The 20580-nt window shown below is 41.5% G+C and overlaps 1 protein-coding gene across 2 annotated transcripts in view; it reads left to right on the top strand.

The window, feature by feature from the left end:
* Positions 1-19644, top strand: part of ABTB3 (ankyrin repeat and BTB domain containing 3) — a 160641-nt gene extending 140997 nt beyond the window's left edge. Inside the window, exons 9-18 of one of the 2 annotated variants that reach the window (XM_069968613.1) lie at positions 122-257; positions 732-952; positions 3878-3907; positions 4812-4990; positions 9114-9219; positions 10800-10902; positions 11925-12006; positions 15513-15581; positions 15854-15967; positions 17315-19644. In XM_069968613.1, coding sequence (XP_069824714.1) covers positions 122-257; positions 732-952; positions 3878-3907; positions 4812-4990; positions 9114-9219; positions 10800-10902; positions 11925-12006; positions 15513-15581; positions 15854-15967; positions 17315-17524 — 1250 coding nt within the window. In that variant the 3' untranslated portion in view covers positions 17525-19644. The remainder of the gene's footprint in view (positions 1-121; positions 258-731; positions 953-3877; positions 3908-4811; positions 4991-9113; positions 9220-10799; positions 10903-11924; positions 12007-15512; positions 15582-15853; positions 15968-17314) is intronic. The other variant, XM_069968623.1, reaches the window with a different exon arrangement.
* Positions 19645-20580: the final 936 nt, after the last annotated feature.

The raw sequence follows: 20580 nt of genomic DNA, 5'->3' as shown, positions 1-20580 counted from the left end.
TGGGACATGACAACACATGGACGATGTCCCAGAATGCTCTAGGGCCTCATCTCCTCTAGGCTTTCTTCTTCTACTTGCTGTACTCGTTCGGTAACATTTCCAAAACTCTGAACGTCCACAGGAAACTTTGAGCTTGTGACTTTGCTGCTGGAGCGAGGAGGGGATCCCATGATAGGAACAATGTACAGAAACGGAATTTCTACGGCACCTCAAGGAGACATGAATTCCTTCAGCCAGGCTGCTGCACACGGGCACAGGTAATTTATATACACGCTAACATTCGGGCTCTTACGCATAATGTTTGTTCTTCACTAAATGCTTGGAGAGGTATTGACTCCCTAGGAGAAGATTGGAGCTAACAAAAGCGACGTTATGGGTCTAGATCGCCTTTATTCTAGTCTACAAGTTTCCCATAAGGTTTTTCTTATCCTTTGAGGTATCACTAGTGGTTGGCATCAGTCAGTGAGTGCACAAGCCCTTAATGGGAATTGTGTAATACCCTGTTTCACCTGCGGAGGCACTGCAGGGGAATAGAACACTTGTTGCTGAATTTCCCCTATAGATTATATTAGTCTAAGAAAAAAAAAAATTACAAAACAATTGTTCAAGATGGTATAGGCTGCAGAACCATGACCCTTCTATATATAACTAATTGCAATGGGATATATATATATATATATATATATATATATTTATTTTATTTAATCAATTTACCCATATATATCATTTAGGAATGTATTTAGGAAGCTGCTCTCCCAACCAGAGAAAGAGAAGAGTGACATCTTATCCCTGGAAGAGATTCTAGCCGAAGGGACAGATTTACCCGATACGACCAATGCTACGTTGTGTCCGAGCCGAAACAGCAAAGCTAAACTGAAGGCGCTAAAAGAGGCCATGTATCACAGTGCCGAACACGGATATGTGGATATAACCATCGATATAAGGAGTTTAGGTGAGTTCATTTTTTGATGTGTTGAATGTGGAGGGTTTCCGCCCTTCTCTCAGAAATAGGGGCATGCATAAGAATCGTAGGACCCAATAGCAAAACTTAGAATGGGTTATACCCAGAAGGCCAAGAAGAAAATATTGGAATTTCACTTTATATTTTAATAATTCCATTCTTTGACCATGTGATAGAAAGTAGTAGAGACGTTGCCGGGGTCATCTCTGTATTCTTAAGATAGCCATGTGTTCTCCAAACCCACCGATTTCTAAGAGAGAATTCAGCCATCTACCATGTATGAGGGCTTCCCCACTCTTGAGATGGAATGGGTATGTTGGAGTTTAAATAGCCACTCATTCTGTTCTTGGGTTCCCAGCTTATGTGTATGGAAGTACAACTCTTCCCAAACATATGAATGAAGCCAGAAACAGACAGCGCCATACATTATGTTGTGGTCATAATGAGTTAATAATTAGAGATGAGCGAACCTCGAACTTGCTCGAGTCGATCCGAACCTAAACGTTCGGCATTTGATTCGCGGTGGCTGCTGAACTTGGATAAAGCCCTAAGGCTATGTGGAAATCATGGATATAGTCATTGGCTGTATCCATGTTTTCCAGAGAACCTTAGAGCTTTATCCAAGTTCAGCAGTCCCAACTAATCAAATGCCGAACGATCGGGTTCGGATGGACGCGAACCCGAACCCGGTTCACTCATCTCTATTAATAATGCTTAGCTCCCATTAAACCGAGCTGCAGTAACCTAACACAGCCACTTAACAGTGTATGGAGCTGTCTACTTCTGGATCCACAGCTCTGGTAAACTTATTGATCTGACATAACGATATTGATGGCCTGTCCTGGAGTCCTGGGAAACCCCTTAGCCGAACAGCATGTAATATCATGGATGTTTGCAGTAAAAAATCCAACCCATGACGTGTATCTATGTGTATACGTATAACTCTATGTATACAGCTATTTTTTTCCTTGCTTCGCGTACATTATAAGGCTAATAGTAGTCACTGAGGACTTCAGCATAGCCAACCTGGGACAACACGGTAACCATTTATCATCTGTATTCGGCTCAACTATTTCTATAGTCCAGACAACAAATCTTTAGCGGATTGAGCAGTTGCACTACAAGAACGTGAGTCACAGTCTTCATCCTCCATTAGGGAAGCATGGGCTTATGTTACAGAAATTCAATGTGACAGCAGAATGAATCCAGTTGTATCCCGAAAGAAAATAACCATTTCATTCCCTGACTCTAAAAAAATCATAAAAAGTTCCTCTATTCCAATGACATGCCTCCCTGCACATCCACTGCTCCCCTTCCAGCAACTAATGAGCCATACGTTTCATTTGCCACCTGGGGGCCTTGAAGACCAGCAGTGCTCTGGAGGAAGCAAGCCGCCGGCACTAGGTTTTACTTTGCCTTTTAGGGTCCATTTATTAAGCATCTTTATATAGAAGCAAACAAAGAGTCGTATGTTGAGTAAGATAGAGAACGTTTCCTTCATTTCTTTCTTTCCTTATTTCATGCAAATACTATACTACAGTAGGATGGGCCCATTGGTAGGCCCGTCTGTCCTCAAAAAGGGTATTCCTATCTCTTAAAGTGATGGCATGTCACTTGGATGCACTATGATTGTGGACGTCCAACCTCCACGACCTCCAGGGTTAGTCAGGTTCACTGAACTTTAATGTAAAGTTCAGGTTTGTCTAAACCAAACTTTAAACCGCACTAAAACAGCAAAAAAATTACAGGCATTTAGCTGTTTTAGTGCGGTTTAAAAAAATTTGCTCATCTATACTTACCAAACCGCACTCCCCCGATGTCCTTCTTCTTCAGTCTCCACAGCTGCCAAAATCCTGTTCATCCATGACGGGACAGTGCCACGGCTATTGATTGGGTGAGCCAGCTGTCTCTCTAGTGACAGCCGGCTCACCCAATCACTGTCTGCGGCACTGTCCCATCTTAGTCATCCAATCATTGGCTGAATTAGACAAGGCAGCAACACGGTCAGTCATTGGCTGAGCGAGCTGTCACTTTTGTTTCAAGAGTGAAAGCCCACTCAGCCAATCATGCTGCGGCGCTGTCCCAACTCAAATGCACCTTAGACTAAGACCCCTTTTACACATCAATTTTATACTGTCTGCAATTATGGGTTTGTCAACTCTCCCCCAAAAAACAATGTCGGTCATATTGGATTTTTACCACCTGATCTTGTTGTTTCAGGAGAGATAAACTGTCTAGTGGCAGCTTAACCCTTCTCTCCCCATAGAGGAAATATAAACATTCAGCCATGCTGAACGTTGAAGTGTATGAGAAATTTGGAACAGATAGATATTGAAAGTTTATGCTAAAAGTGTTGAAAGTAATAAACAAGAAGCAGCAATATCAATATAAAGTTGTGGTACCTTGAATGTTTTTCCTTGCTCCTGGTTCCCCAACTGTGCAGGAAGTGGCGGCCTACCGGATTCAAATAGAGCTGTGCTTCACTTCCCCTACCGAGAAGCCCTTGTGCTGGGAAAGACTGCAAAGTGGTGATTGTGCTGAATTTGTGCTGTGGCACCTTCATTTTCTGGATTGATGAAGGTTCTAGAAGTTGGACTTGGACCAATCATAAAATGGTGGCTTATTCTAGCAACGGGAATGTCCCTTTATGTGTTAGAGAATAGGGACAGATTTAAATTAAAAGAGGTTCCATAAAGAGGTCATGGCCAGAGGCAGTTTAAGCCGGGGGGGGGGGGTTATATACAGTATTTGGACAGGGATTACTCTTTAAATGGGACCTGTCATGTTGAAAATGTAGACCAATCTGTATGCCGCATTGTATAGAGTCGGAGGAGCTGAGCAGATTGATATACAAATTTATTGAAAAAGTTTCAATATAACTTGTAATTAATCCCTTTCAACTTCTGCTCGTTCTAGGCTTAGGAGTCCAGTGGGCGGTCCGACACAGTAAGTCCAGAATAAGCATAGGATTATATAAATAAATTACAAAATATACTGAATTTTACCCCAAATAAAATATATATCAATCAGCTCAGGTAATTTTGCTCTACAACATGGTGCCTGCAGTTTTGAGTAGATTTTCAATGTGAAAAGTTCCCCTTTAAGTAAAACCTGTATTTTTTTAGGTTATGTCCCAAAGACACACTTTATATTTTTATCCCAGCCAAAAAGACATAGGCAGAGCAATTGCCCAGGCCTTACTAATGGTTAATGAAGCGACGCCTTATAATTTAATTTCCACTAACTCAGTTACATTTGTCGTTTAAAAATCCCCTCGCTGGATTTAAATTGCTTTTTTAGTACAATCCACAAACCCTCGTAATTGAAGGTTTCAGAATTAAAAGAAAACCAGAGCCGGTGTCACAGGTGTTTAAATCGACTCCCCGCTGTGCGGAAATGGAACTTCCTGGAGAAGGAGAAGACATTTTCTTCGACATAGGTATCAGAAGAAATAATAAAGAGCAGAATACCGTGAACAGACTGGTTTGGTTAAAGGGTTTCTCTGACTAAAAATACACATTTGGTCATGCCGATTTGGCGGGGAAGTAGTGCACTTCATGCCAGACTTGGAATACTCCATAGGGCTGTAGTTGGCATCCACCGAGTTTGTCCCTAACGGCAACTGTCAGGAGGACGCCCAATACATATCAAACTGTCTAGACCTTACAACATTGGTTGCATCCACTCAAAGTTATCTATTGGTAGCCACAAAGTGTAAGACGTTGGGGCAAATGTACCAATATTGTAGCTAGATAGTGTAAACTTAGACTAGTGATTACATGCATTCGGAAAAAAAAAAGTTGTGTCCTTGAAAAACTTTTAACACTTTTATTCTGCCACTTCCTTGTAGGAGTGCCGTGGACCCTTCACACTTGGTTGGAATCGTTACGCATTTCATTTCACCAACATAGACGTCCTCTGATTCAATGTTTGCTGAAAGAGTTCAAGTCCATCCAAGAAGAGGAATACACGGAGGAGCTGATCACGCAGGGTCTGCCGCTGATGTTCGAGATTCTGAAAGCTAGCAAGGTATTTATCATCGTATACTTACTCAATTATTAGCTGTGAAGGTATCATTGGAGAAGACCATAGAAGGAGTGGACATACTATATGGGCAACTTGCGTAACCTGAGAGCCATAGGGACCATATCTTAGTTGTGCACATAGCCCTGCTGTCCATTTTTTCCTTCATGTTACATAGAACAACGCACCCAGCAACGATATGGTACATCCAGATTAAAATATAACTTTTTTGCAGTTCTACCCTCGGATTTCCACTAAGAACAATGCTCAGCTCTCGAAAGGTGAACAGAGTAAATCAATCTAACACCTAACTCTCCTATATATTCTTGACCAATTCTTGCTTTTGTCCTTGACTGACTTGACGGAGAGTTATCAAAAATTGCTCATAAATTATCGCTTCATATTTGCAATGGACGTTTGCGCTTGGCCGGAGGATGACCACCTGACGAATCAGCACAATTCTGTACCAGGAAGGCTTGCCAAGAAAAATATTTCTTTTGCTTTATACCGAAGCGGTATAACTAGTAACACACATGGTTCCACCTCATCACACAACAAGCTCCCGTACCACCGATAACAAATGACTTTGGTGCCACCTTCAGGACCAACCAATGGATCAGGACGTCCTTCTCTGTGGGCAAGCTTCATAAATCTCTCTGCTAATTGCTTTATATGCTGACCTGGCACTTCATAAAGCTACATGGGTCTGTAAATGAAAGATAAGTGCGATAATAATAGAGTACGGATGTCCAGAAGACTGTTCTATAAGTGAAAACTGGAAGGAGGCTTGCTGAGAAATCTTCATGTATCGAGACTTGTCAAAAGGGATGCCAGGGTATTGCGATGGGCCTATTGACCCAAATGGGAAATTCACTCACCACTATCATAATCTTCAATGTTTATTGGGTTTCCATAACCATACAAGTGTGAACATACAGCAGAACATGTTTCAGCAACTGTTTTTGACAAAGGCGGGTGCCGAAATACGTTCTGTTGTATTTTCACACTTGTATGGTTATGGAAACCCAATAAACATTATAGATTGTAGATTATGATATTGGTGAGTGCCGGGATTTCCTATTGAACTTGGCTGGGATTATATTTTTTTCCTCGTACACCACTTGAGCCTACACGGCGTGTCGCTCTGAACTCTTTTCACATTGACCCGAACGGGCAGAAAACATTGTCACTACATTCAGTCCATTTCTTGGACATATAAATTTTTTATATAGGACTCAAAAGCATAGTCAACTATGTTCTGCCCATTCAAGTCAGTAGGTTTGTTGGCTATAGGTTAGCATCACTTTTTGCACAATTTACTACATATATCCCGACACTGGGTCAGAAAACTAGGTCTGAACCTTGCCCAACACTAGAGAGCACCAACAACAATGTAGCTGACGACTGTAAACCAACACTAACTCATATTTATTAGGGACTCTAAATGGAATTGCAACATTATCCCCGATACTGTCTCCAAAATTAGTTCCTACACTAGAACTGCACCGTCCCTTTTAACCTATGATGTCACTTCCAGATCAGTTCCCGGTTAAATGGCCCCCTCGGTCGCCCTCTTGGCTCCTGGGCTCATAAGATGTCAGATCTGTTATAGATGTTATGATTGTTCTGTCTTATTCCATTTGTCAAAAATATGTGTGCAGTGACCTTATGAAGAACTCATGGATTATCCCACTATATATGAGCAAGGGGTGAATAGCATCGAATGTATCTCCAACAAAGAATCTAACTTGCTGATCATGACGTTGCTCCCATCCCATCATCTCTGCAATCGTCTCATTACTCGTCCCCAAGGATGTAACTTTCCTTCTCGCCCAGGGTTTCCCGAAGTTCACTTCACAGCTGTGATTTTAGATGTAATTTCCAAGTTTATTCTTGGCAGATCTCCCAGCGTTTAGTCTGATGGGGCTTTTTATTCTTCCCTTCATTTCATTCCGGTCTACTGAGGAAAAGCTTTCATCTTCTTTGAAAAAAAAAAACTAAACCTTTTGTAGATCAGTTTCCGACCATGGATCTTACAGACCTCGGAGCTATACTGAGATGCTGATTGTTTTTAATTACACCGATCACATTGGTAAGAAGTACCTGTACTCTGGAGTGAAATGTAATCAGTTTTACTATAGTCGACAATAAGAAGTATTCCGGAGAGTCCTAGACTGCCAGGACAGAGCTGAAAGATTTGGGAGACGTTCAACACTTCATCAGTTTTCATTGCTTTAGTGAGTTGGAAAATACAAAAGAATAAAAGTTTACTTGTGCTGTCAATAACATACAAAGGAATAAGGAAGACAGATAAAATGGGTCATTGCTTTTTCACAATTAATTGTGGACCTTACGGGGTTGCACTGAGGTTCCTTTGGCCCAATGGAAAAAATTACACTGGAGGCCCGCCAGGGAAAATTATGCTGGAGTCCCATAAGAAGAGATGATAATTTAGACCCACCAAAGGTAATTATACTAAAGGCCAACCAGAAGAAATTACTAAAGGCCTATTAGAGGAAGAGATATTGTAGGCCCACCAGGGAAATGATACCGGAGACCCACTATATGAAAAAAAAATGGAGACCCACCAGAAGAGATGATATTGTAGATCTACCAAAGAAAATTATACTAAAGGCCCACCAGAAGAAATTATACTAAAGGACTATTAGAGAAACATATACAAGCCCACCAAGGAAATGATACTGGAGGCCCACTAGACGAAAAAAAAAAAATACTGGACACCCACCGGAAGAGTTGATATTGTAGACCTACCAGAGGAATTTATACTAGAGATCTACCAGAAGAAATGATACTGAAGGTCTACCTCAGGAAATTATACTGAAGGCCCACTAGACAAATTGGTATTAAAGGCCCACCAGAAGAAATAATATTGAAGGCCCACCAGAAGAGATGACTGTAGAAAGTCTGTAGAAATTGTATTACATGACAAGTGGAAGTTCCCTAGAGAAGAAATGTAATTGAAAGCCCACTAGGTGTATGATACTGAAGACCTACCAGAAGACATGATACTGAAAGTTGACACAGTACAGTATAATACTGAAGGACTACTATAGGAAATGATAATGATGGCCCAGGAGAACAAATGATGCTGAAGGCCTACTAGAAGATAAGAGATAAGACCCAGCAAAAGAAAATTACGGTAGAGGTGTACCCTCTATCTTGTACGACTTTATTCAGGCTATTCTTAGGAGAACACAAAAAGTTATCAACGTCTGAGTAATTCATAAGCTTCATTGGCTGCTTCAGAAGAGTTTGTCTACTAGTGACCTTCATAGGCCTTCTTACAGACTGGCTCCATTATCATATCAGAGCCTGATCCCTCTTTCCTTCTTGTGTGATAGTCCGACCTTTAGTACACTAGCCAAAGAGTATAGGGAACCATGTGGAAAGTGAGTTTAAAATGTTTCAAATCTTGAATTTCCTAAAGTCAATCATTTGTGTCCCATAGGTCTTGACAGTCTTAATAAGTGTCCACCAAAAATGGACATCGATAATGGATTCTACAAACTCCCCCATTACCCACATCAGTTGTATTAGGAGAGGAGTATTAGAACTCTTTATTAACTATTGGGTATGGGTTATCTCTCACCTGGCACAACTCTACTTCTAGTGTTTGGAGATGGTGGTTGTCCCCACTGTTCTTCTTCAAATGAGGCCACCTGTCCAGTGCTAGTCAGGTCAGGGTGGGATTACTGGCCGGTATGAGTAGGGGGATCCAATGACTGAATCATCTTTTGGTTCCTGAAGTAAGAGATCTTGTGAAAAAACATAATAGCTAAATATATAATCCATGGAGGCCATGGGTCTACTCGTGAAAAAAACATAAGAGCTAAACATTATAAATGTCATTGTAACTTTGTTTTCCAAAGATAACCCTGGTGGGAGATCGTGAACTGAACTGATTAATCTAATCACGCCAATATCAACATTAGCTCAGGGATTGATGATGTATAACCCATGGAGGCCCACATGGTGGGAGTCTCAGTTTACGACCCCTTACCGATGCTATCTCCTCACATCTCTATGATATGTCAAAACATAGACAACTCTGAAAGATCAGGATCTGAATTACAATTATATCATGGGAATTGTCTTCTTTTCGTTACAGAATGAGGTTATCAGTCAACAATTGGCCGTCATATTCAGCCAGTGCTACGGTCCTTACCCCATCCCAAAGCTGACCGAGATAAAGCGCAAGCAAACGTCTCGGCTTGGTAAGTGTTCACAAATGTTGCGTTGAAATTGTAGTTTATTCATGTTTTTTGTGCATTGCTACCCCAGAAATGAAAGATATGCAAACACCGATGAACCATCGGAGCCCTTGAAGCTCATCAGTAGTCCGCACCATGCGCAATTCCTCTCTGTACTTTTAGATCATGCCTGCTACGCCCGGTTGGAGCATTTGCTTTACAATGCCGTTCTCATTTATATTGATAAGCAGCTTTTTCAAGATTCCCACAATGACAGGTGCGATTTAATTGATGTTCGAGGGCTAAACAACTCCAGAAACATTGGGAGAATACGGGATGATCCTCTTAGGCATTTAGGTTGTCTTCATCCATGCATATCCCGAGACTTTAATCTACCACCATTTTACAAATGACAAGAGCTCTGAAGCTCATCAGACGTCAGGATTATTGATCTGGTGCTTGCATAGCTTTACGTCAGGTAGGCAGCAGGGTAATCCATGGATGAAAGACCAGAACTAAAAAGATCTTGCCTTCAGATCACTGTTGATCTTCTTGACCATGCTTTTTAAGGTGGCCATACATCTACAATAACTGTCGTCCAAATGATCGTTCAGCTGCCAGTTATTTCTTCTGTACTCCCCATAAACGTGAGCGTTCAGCACGGCCGAACATTCCTGGGTTCTCTATAGGGAGGTGTAATCTGCAGTCAGACAGCTCTGGTGATGCTTTATTTCCTGGAGAACAAAGGGGTCAGGCAGTGAAATTCCATCCCACCCGAACCTTATCTCCACCAGAATTATCTGTTGGCGGCGTCTTGGGAGTTCCATAAATATTTTATACTGATGGCCAAATCCGCCATGAACAGTTGAGACTTTCAAGGGTGTGGCTGCTGTGGGACCCCGGGAGAGATGTCTTCCCAATTTCAATAGATGGTGAAAACTTAAAGCGACTGTACCAGCAGTACATCGCTTTTCTGTGTTTACCATGAATCGACTGGTGATGGCCCGGGGATGCCAGTGCTGCGGTCCTTTTTTTGAACTTGCGCCCGGTCTATTACCAAGCACCGGCCCAGCCTGAAGCACTGGAGGCGGGCCGGCCAACCCCCAGTGGGAGGAAACCCCCGCCCCTCTATGACATTGCTCCATTGATTTTAATGCCCTATTCTCCATGATCTCTATGATCAGGGAAAAACTAGCTGATCATAGAGGCCCCTGTTCTTGAGATCATGTGGGCCCCAGTGATTGGTCCCCTGGGATTAGCTTTTTAAGTTGGGAATACCCCCTTAAGACATATTTTATGCTTACCTAAATACTCTTGAAATGAACCCAGCCCCACCAGCTTCGTTTGATCCTGTTTTGATATAGAGGGAGATTTCAAAGCCAATGGGGGGGGGGGGGGAATAGGCCAATGGAGACCAACCCAATGTCTTATGGTTTAAGCTGTAAGAAAGTGATGACAGGTCCCCCGAGCTTGAGCACAAGACATCAACCATGGACATCAGTGGCACTTTTTCTAGAAAACAATTTCTATGTTTAATCCTGGAGGACTAAGTAGTAGAAGTTCCTTATTCCATAAACAATAATTTCCTTTTTGCTTCTTTGTAGATCCTCATTTTCTCAACAACAAAGAGATGTCGGATGTCACCTTTATCGTGGAAGGACGGCCCTTTTATGCACACAAAGTGCTGCTATTCACAGCATCTCCAAGGTAGAAAACTACCAGAGACCGGGGTTGAGCAGAGGGTCCGGGAACCAACTGCTTACATTAACTATCTTTGCATTTTGGAACATTCATGTTCAGACAGGAAATAGTAATTAACAGCGCCCTCTATGGGTTGGGATTAAACTTCTTCTTCATCACTGAAAACTGATGGAAAGCTGGAAAAAGTGGAGCATAACACAGGGATTCTCCCATTCTGTTTTTTAATGCTATATGTCAGGCTCCACCCCTGAGGAACTGCTGTAGTCATTGTTGTTGACTGTAAGGGCCCTTTTACACAGGCTGATTATGGGTAATGAGCATCCCTAGAAACACTCATTTGCCCCATTAGTTGACCTGTTTAAAAAGTAGGAAAATGCTCGCTTGTCGGCTGATCACGTTTTTTGTGCAGTGGTAAAATTTTTCGTTATCGAACGAACATCTCTCTGTGTAAACAATGTAAACACAATGAATGTAAATGGACGCACAAACGATACCACAATCGTTTGTGCACCCTGGCCGCTTGATCGATTGTGCCATGTGAAGGCACTGCAAACGAGCGCCAGTCTCAACGGGGAGTTGTTTAGCAGAAAAAAAACATAGCTTGTGTATAAGTGTCTAACATGTATAAAAAATAAACCTATTTTACTATCTTTTTGTGACCCCCCAACTTCCTACCAGTGTATATCTTGTTATAGACTTCCTGTTCCTGCTGTACACTCTAGCTTGGAATTCAGCCAACTATATCTTCCTTCCATTACACACTCTTGACTGGGACTCCTCCCACATAATGGAAAATAGATTGAATTTGCTGGGTTCCAGGCTAGAGTGTACAACAGGAGCTGGATGTGTTATCATAAGTTACAGGAAATACACTAGGCAGAAAGTGGGGAAAGGAAGACAACTAAACAGACAGTTTGGCTCAGAAGCAGGAGGAAAGCATACAAGTATTCCTTTATTTTATACCCTACATTACTGACTGCCATCATTGCCGGTGAGTCTGCAGTTACTAACTATAAATTGTTTTGAAGGTTTAAAGCTCTTCTGACCAACAAGTCGACTGCAGAAAACAGCTGCATTGAAATCAATTACGTGAAGTATCACATCTTTCAGGTAGGTGTGCAAGATCATCTTATATTACGTAAGTGGGTATACACAGAAATCCTGTATACTATAGTAGTTAAATCTGGATATACATAACTGTCTAGCATTTATACAATGCCTGTTGGGAACCCATTGGGAGCTGTGTAAATCTGTATATATTGAGCTCCCCCTAGAGGCAGGGGCAGGTAACCAGAATTTTATGATGAAATGTATTGGGAGAATTTAGTGCCCCTCTCATCATGGGACCTGTTGTGGACTGTTGTAGGTACAGTATGCTACCAAATATAGACTTCAGTACCAGATATGACCAATATGTGGTGCTAGCGGTACTGTTATTAATAGAAACGTTTGACTGCAGTCCAGACGTATCAAAAGCTTACATGGCACTGGGTCTAAGGGTCCCATTACTACTGCCCGATCAATTTAGTAAACGAGCGCCGATCTGCTAGATTGGGGCTCATTTACTGGACCTATTAGACCGCCTGATAATCAGGTAGCAAGGCCTGCATGGACATCGTTAGCGATGTCCATGCAGCCCTTGCCCAAACACCTGACACCTTACCTCTCCCCACTCCTGGTCTTCTCTCCTGTGGTCTGCAGCTTCCCTGTCCTGGCAGCAGTAGCGTCTGAGTGGCTTGCCAGCTGGCAGGCCACTCTGCCAATCACAGGACGGGACCACCGGGGCTTGTGATTGGCTGAGCGACCTGTCAGCTGACAGGACGCTCAGACGCTGCTGCCGCCGGGTCAGGAAGCTATGGAGCACAGGAGAGAAAACCGGGATCGGGGAGAGGTAAGGTGTCAGGTGTTTGGGCACTCGTCAGCTATCAGCCACTATTACACGTAGCGATGCGTAGCGACGATTTTACGTCCAAACCTAAACCAACGGTCAGCCGACGATCGTTTCAATGGCTGATCGTTGTCTCTATTACACAGAGCGATAATCACTTCATGTAATAGGGGACTTAGCCCACTGCGATTGTAAGCAACCACCAAGGAAAGTGCATGGCAGTGAGCTTCACTCCTCAATCGGCCACTCAGTTCAACAGATTACAGGAGTTGGGCTCCATTATAGTCTATTATTGTCCCACTAAGTCTAATTCTATCCTTAGGAGACAAGATAAATGATCGTGGGAAAGATCTGATCATTGGGACCCAATATGCTATCTCAGCTCCCTCCCCATTGAATGGACATGTGACCACCACTCCATTCATTCTTTATGGGAGCCATTGGTGGTAGTTGAGCTGTACTTAGCTATATCTTACAGCTCCCCTTGAGAATCAATGAAGGGGTGGCGTGCATGTGTGACCACCATTTCCAGATCATGTTGGGGTCTGAGTGCAGGGGGTCAAATTAGTTATCAACTATACCGGGGATAGGTCAGAACATGATTTTGTGGGACAACTCCTTTATCAGTGCCGGACTGGCCAACCAGAAGACTGGAGAATCCTCCGGCGGGCCCCCAGCTTTAGAATCCGCACTAACACTGACTGACATGTCGTTTCTCACTGGTTCTTCATTGGTGGGCCCCCAGGATCATTTCCTCTGGTGGGCCCCAGAGACCCCAGTCCAACACTGTCCTTTATAACTGACCGGCCATACACCTACGGTATTGCACCTTCAAAAACTGACAGCTAAACTATGGTTCAGCCATCAGTTACCTCCCCAACGTCCTTCTCATACACAGGAAAGTTTGGCATGGCCAAGTGATCCTGTGTTCTCTATAGGGGAGGGGGTAAGCTCTGGCTGCGGCTTATCTCTCCCAGAACAAAAGGGTCAGGTGGAGATTTTACCATCACGCCCAACCACTATCTCCACCAACATCATCTGTCGGTGGACGATTGGGAGAGCCCCCCCAACAAAAGTATAAGGTGCCTTAGGATCCCCCTTCCCATAAGTATATGGCCAGCCTCAAAACTGACTCCATTGTGACTCAGGTAGCTGGTAAGGCACTCATGAGTTTTAAAGCCCGAGGGGCCGGATAACTTAAAGTATGAGAACATTAACTGCTGTACATTGGATTCATCTATATTTGGCAGAGTTTCATTGTAAAGAACATTTTGACGTTTTAATGTAAGATTTACTTTGATATAATTTGACATATCAGGTTACAATGGTTTATGAATTATGCAGAGCGTATTAATAATACCGCATAGTCTGAGCAGCCGCCATCAATTATGTATTATGCAATATCCTCACTGAAGAGCGGCATTAATACAATCGCCCTCGCAGAATCCATTTCATCAGTCTATTCAACACTCAGACCACAGTGGAGTCAGTCACCCAGGACAGTGCCACGAGGCATGGCTACACCCTCCGTTATATACTCTACTACTGCAGGAGGATGGTAAAGGAGGATATCTGGAATAAGGAAAAACAAACTGTGTTCTTCCAAAATTAGCGCCACCCCTGTCCTCAGGTTTTAAGGTGTATTACAACTTGCTTCATTGGAAGTGAGTTGCAATACCACACTCAAACTGAGGATAAGAGTGGCGCTGTTTCTGGAAGAAAGCAGCTATGATTCCCTAATCCTGGACAGCTCCTTTAATAGTACCATAGCTCTGGGGCTGACTATATTTCTATTTAAAAATCTCCAGTCTTCCAGTATTTATCAGCTGCTGTGGTGTTTTTTATTTCCAGTCTGACACAGTGTTCTCTGCTGCCACCTCTGTCCATGTTAGGAACTGTCCAGAGAAGTAGAGGTTTTCTATAGGAATTTGCTACTGCTCTGAATAGAGGTGGCAGCAGAGAGCACTGTGTCAGACTGGAGAGATTACACCACTTCCTGCAGGACATACAGCTGCTGATTAATATTGGAAGTCTGGAGATTTTTTTTATAGAAGTAACTTACATATCTATATAACTTATTTACTCTTTTTTTAAAAAAAAATAAATAAATCTATTATATACTCTATTTAAAAATCTCCAGTCTTGCAGTACTTATCAGCTGCTGTATGTGCTGCAGGAAGTGATGTATTCTTTCCAGTCTATCACAGTGCTCTCTGCTGCCACCTCTGCCCATGTCAGGAACTGTCCAGAGCAGGAGACGTTTTCTATGGAGATTTGCTGCTCTGGACAGTTCCTGACATGGACAGAGGTGGCAGCAGAGAGCACTGTGTCAGACTGGAGAAAATACACCACTTCCTGCAGCACATACAGCAGATGATAAGTACTGAAAGACTGGAGATTTTTAAATAGAAGTAATTTTCAAATCTATATAACTTTCTGGTACCAGTTGATTTGATTTTTTTCACCTCTGGAGTACCACTTTAATATTAAAGGAGTTGGCTGAAATTAGAAAAGAGGATATTTTTCCTATTGGCCGTGTTTGGTATTGCAGCTTATCACCATTCAAGTAGATAAAGCTGAGCTGCAATACCGGAGACATCCTATGGACAAGAGTGGCGCTGTATCCCAAAAAATTAAAAAATAAAAATAAAAAATTCTCGTTCTCTATCTATTTCTTCTACATAAGCTGTGCCTTTGTTACAATCTATCTTTTTTTTTTTTTTTCTAGCTGGTCATGCAGTACCTATACTGTGGCGGCACAGAATCACTCCTCATTAAGAATAATGAAATCATGGAGGTAAGATGCGCATTGGGGTCGTCTTCAATAAAGGAGATCTCCAGGCTTAACCAGCCGCAGATGTTCAGAAGAGAAAGTGTTTAGTCGCAGCTGACGATAAGGCGGGCGCTTTACCGCAATGCCAATTTCCTAATGATTGATAATCCGATATTGACGGCATATTTACAGTGTTTGGTCTCAGTCCTGCTGCATGAGATTAGTTTATTAATGCTGCTATTCTACCTCTGCCATCAGGAATTCATTATCCTCTTCTCTCTCTCTCTCTCTCGCAGCTCTTGTCCGCCAGCAAGTTTTTTCACCTGGAAGCTCTGCAACGCCACTGTGAAATTATCTGTGCAAAAAGCATTAATACAGAAAACTGTGTGGATATTTATAACCATGCCAAGGTACTGGAGGTCCTGCAAGTGGCGCAGCGGGTCCTAGCATTAAATCAACAGGAAATCAGCAAAAAAATATTTAAGGGGGGGGGCAAGACTTTTTCAATAGGGGGAGGTACAGAATGCACAGTCAGGCTGCTATATATATGGTCTAGACTATACATCATAAGTCCTCTTTTAAGGGGAGGTCCAGACTACACAACCAGACTGCTGTTACAACGGGAGGTCCAGATTACACAATCAGACTGCTGTTATAGGGGGAGGTCCAGACTACACAGCCAGACTGCTGTTACAGGGGGAGGTCCAGACTACACAGCCAGACTGCTGTTCTAAAGGGAGGTCCAGACTACACAGCCAGATTGCTGTTATAGGTGGAGGTCTAGTCTACACAGCCAGACTGCTGTTATAGGGGGAGGTCCAGACTACACAACCAGACAGCTGTTATAGGGGGAGGTCCAGACTATACAGACAGACTGCTGTTATAGGGGGAGGTCCAGACCGCACAGCCAGACTGCTGTTATAGGGGGGGGTCTAGACTACACATCCAGACTGCTGTTATAGGGGGAGGTCCAGACTACATAGCCAGACTGCTGTTATAGGGGAGGTCCAGACTACACAGACAGACTGCTGTTATAGGGGGAGGTCCAGACTACACAGCCAGACTGCTTTTATAGGGGGAGGTCCAGACTACATAGCCAGACTGCTGTTATAGGGGGAGGTCCAGACTACACAGACAGACTGCTGTTATAGGGGTAGGTCCAGACCGCACAGCCAGACTGCTGTTATAGGGGGAGGTCTAGACTACACAGCCCGACTTCTGTTATAGGGAGAGGTCCAGACGACACAACCAGACAGCTGTTATAGGGGGAGGTCCAGACTACACATCCAGACTGCTTTTATAGGGGGAGGTCCAGACTACACACCCAGACTGCTGTTGCAATGGGAGGTCCAGATTACACACCCAGACTGCTGAGAAGCACTGTCTCAGACTAGAAAGAATGCACCACTTCCTGCAGGACATGCAGTGGCTGATAAGTATGGGGAGAATTGGGATTTTTAAATAGAAGTAAATTACAAATCTATATAACTTTCTGAAACCAGTTGAATAATACCCCAATATTACTTAGTGTTTTTATTTTATATATATATATATATATATATATATATATATATATATATATAGAGTTTATATTTTAATCTCGGGCAGTTAGATGTTAGATTTATTTTTTTCTTTTTGCACCGTTACAGATATCCAGCTATGTAAGAACTAAGGTTGGAAAAAAAAGATGGCCGTCTAGTTAATCTTGTGACTAATCCGACTCTGTCCTCTAACTCTTTATATCTCTGTGTTTGCAGTTTCTTGGTGTCCCTGAGTTATCGTCGTACTGTGAAGGCTACTTCCTAAAAAATATGATGCTCCTCATCGAAAATGAAGCCTTTAAGCAACTATTGTATGATAAAAACAGTGAGACATCGGGCCAGGATGTTCTGGGTGACTTACAAAGGACGTTGGCGACAAGGATACAGTCTATTCATCTATCCTCTTCCAAAGGATCTATAGTATAGAGTCAGTGGCCGTCATGGTGGACAGTGTATAGTGTTTACTCTTAAAGGCTTATATGAAGATAAAATGCTTTTCCTTTTACCGGATTTCCTATTTTTCTGACGGCTTAAGGCAAAGATTCTGGATCTTCCTAACTTGGAAAAAAAAATATATAAAAAAAAAAATTATTTTTGTTAAAAAAAAAATAGACATTTATTATAAAAACAAAAAGAGAATGACTCTACAATTTTTTCCAAAGGAAATCATGACTGCTTCAACCTATGAATGAGCGATGGATGCAACGTAGCCAGAAAATCTACTATGAAAAATGGATGGATGTCAATCGAAAGAAAAGAGATATTTTTTGAATTTCTCAGCTTTACGCAACTCTTGGGAAAGAAAATATATAGAACTGCCTCAATGGACTAAAATAATTCCTGACTACGACTACGACTGCACCATCCCAAGGAACAGAGCTGGAAGATTTTTAAGAGTACATGACTTTTTAAAGATTTCTAAAAAAAAAAAATTTACAAAAAATTGGGGTGGCCTTGTAAGTTAAAAAAAAAAAATACAAAGACTTTTCGTATTCGTTTCTCAAAAAGTTGTAAGTAATACGTCCACCCAGTGACTTTATTTTTCCTGATGCAAGTCTGAAGCAGTCTAATAATTATTCAGGTTGCTCAGGATTGGAGCAGAAAATATTTTTCAAAAAAAAAAAGTTGAAAATTGGCATGTGAATAATTACTTTGAACAAAATTTAGCAAACTCAGATTTGCATGGTGTTATCGTGTTTCATTTTGCCAAGAATTCCACCGTTTGATCCCATTTGTGAAGTACCAAAAAGACAACTCCAAAAAAAAACAAAAAACAACTCACTGTGAATATGTTAAATCGATTGTAGGTATTAGTTTTTACATCACATAGTAAACAAAAATGGTGCAGATTTTTAGTTTTTATTATTATTTTTTTCTGTTTTTGTAATATAGGGTCATTAACTTTCTACAGTTTGTAGAGATAACCCGGCGCGTTGCAGTGTTTTCGGTTTTGGAAAGCCATAAGGACCATCATTCGCTTTATCTCTCGTTATCGGTTCTCGGACATCATAGACGTTAAAAAAAAAAAACAATTACCCAGCCCTAACATGTATGTTTTGTTGTACGTGTCAAAACTTACTTTAGTGTATGCACATTTGTTACGTGCCACATTTTTCGAGACACTTTTTTGCTTCACAGTCGATTTTGCATGGCAAAAATAAATGTACAAAAACTAAAAAAAAAAAAATTTTAATTGTGAGACGACGACTGATTTTTGGTTCCTATCTCAAAACGAATAGGGCATTGTTCATTTAGATCAGCATGCCGGTTCTCACTAAAGACAAGACTGGTAGATGTAGATAGCCGCCTGACAATGCAATGTAAGTTTTTGGAACATTGTTTAAGGTCTAATGATGTTTCACGTCTACGTCTTTTTGGAATATCAAGCTTTTTTCCCCAGAGCTTTGACCAGTAAGGCCAGGTTTACATTGTCAGGATCTCCAATTCTATATGGTCAACTATAAAAACCATATAAAACATCACCAGTGAGATGCCATCTATCGGCAAAGTTGACCCACTATTGGAACCCAATAGTAAACCGCCACTGATCAAAGACCGAGCCGATTGTACATGCTTTTACCACTTTCTGTTGACTATCCAATAGATCACAAATAACTGCCTACTATAAATTCTATTTATATTGAATATATGAAAAAAAAAAAAAAATGAAATAAATTTAGCATGATAACTTAATGAATTGTATAGAAGATTTGTTAACATCCGGTCCTGTCCTAATATATTGTCTGAAGTATTTGACTGATGGATGTCATATGTAAATATTGTACAATGCTATAGAGTCGGGGGGGAGGGGAGGGGATGGATGTGAAGACGGACATTGGATTGTTGGAGACGTGATTATCCGGTGTGTTTTTCATCTGTTTTTAAGAAGAAGAAAAGAACTTAAAAAAAAAACTAGATTCCTATATGTTCTGTAAACTGTTACTAGAAGAGGAATGGAGAAAGTACCGAAAAATCTATAATTTCAAATGTAAAAAAATAAAACATTCTGAGAGCATGAAATTATATTTATTAGGAAAAAGACCGATCTCCATTACAATAAATTTCAGCTAAAAAAATAAGATGCTTTTGTATGTATTTTGAAACCTAAAAAAGGTGGAATGTACAAAATGTGTATATATATATATATATATATATATATATATATATATATATATATATATTTAATGTGTGTATATACATATATATATATATATATATATATATATATATATAAAAAACTGTGCTCTACTTTTTATAGCCATCTATCTCCTATCTATTATCTATCTATCTATCTCCTATCTATTATCTATCTCCTATCTATCTATCTATCTATCTATCTCCTATCTATCTATCTCCTATCTATCTATCTATCTATCTATCTATCTATCTATTTACCGTGTTTCTCCAAAAATAAGACCTACCCTGAAAATAGGCCCTAGCTTCATAATTCAGGGCTTAAAATATAAGCCCTACTCCAAATATAAGCCCTAGTTGCAGTACCCAGCACTAGGTAAGGTCACATTCTATAGCAGCTGATATGGCAAAAATGACAAGAAGGCGTGGCCTGCACCATAAAGAGAATGGACGTGCATGCATCTTATACTTCTGTTTGCGGTGGTTTTGGCCATCAATATAAGGTGTATGGGCCTCTCCTGAATGACCACTGACAGAAGATGTCGGAAATGATAGTCGTCGTCCGTAATTGGAAAACCCCCACACAACCCCTTTGTTCTGAGAGAAATAAGCTGAAACCAGAGTTCTCTGGCTGCAGCTTACCCCTCCCCATAGAGAATATAGGAACACTGTGTCGAATGCTCCTGTGTATGGCGAGTATGGGGTGGACCTTGAGCAGTGTATGGCGAGTATGGGGTGGACCTAGAGCAGTGTATGGCGAGTATGGGGTGGACCTTGAGCAGTGTATGGCGAGTATGGGGTGGACCTTGAGCAGTGTATGGCGAGTATGGGGTGGACCTTGAGCAGTG

Source organism: Dendropsophus ebraccatus, chromosome 1, assembly GCF_027789765.1.
Source record: "Dendropsophus ebraccatus isolate aDenEbr1 chromosome 1, aDenEbr1.pat, whole genome shotgun sequence".
NCBI lineage: Eukaryota > Metazoa > Chordata > Amphibia > Anura > Hylidae > Dendropsophus > Dendropsophus ebraccatus.
The sequence above is the reverse complement of the archived record's forward strand: the minus strand, read 5'-3'. Positions and strand labels throughout refer to the sequence as shown.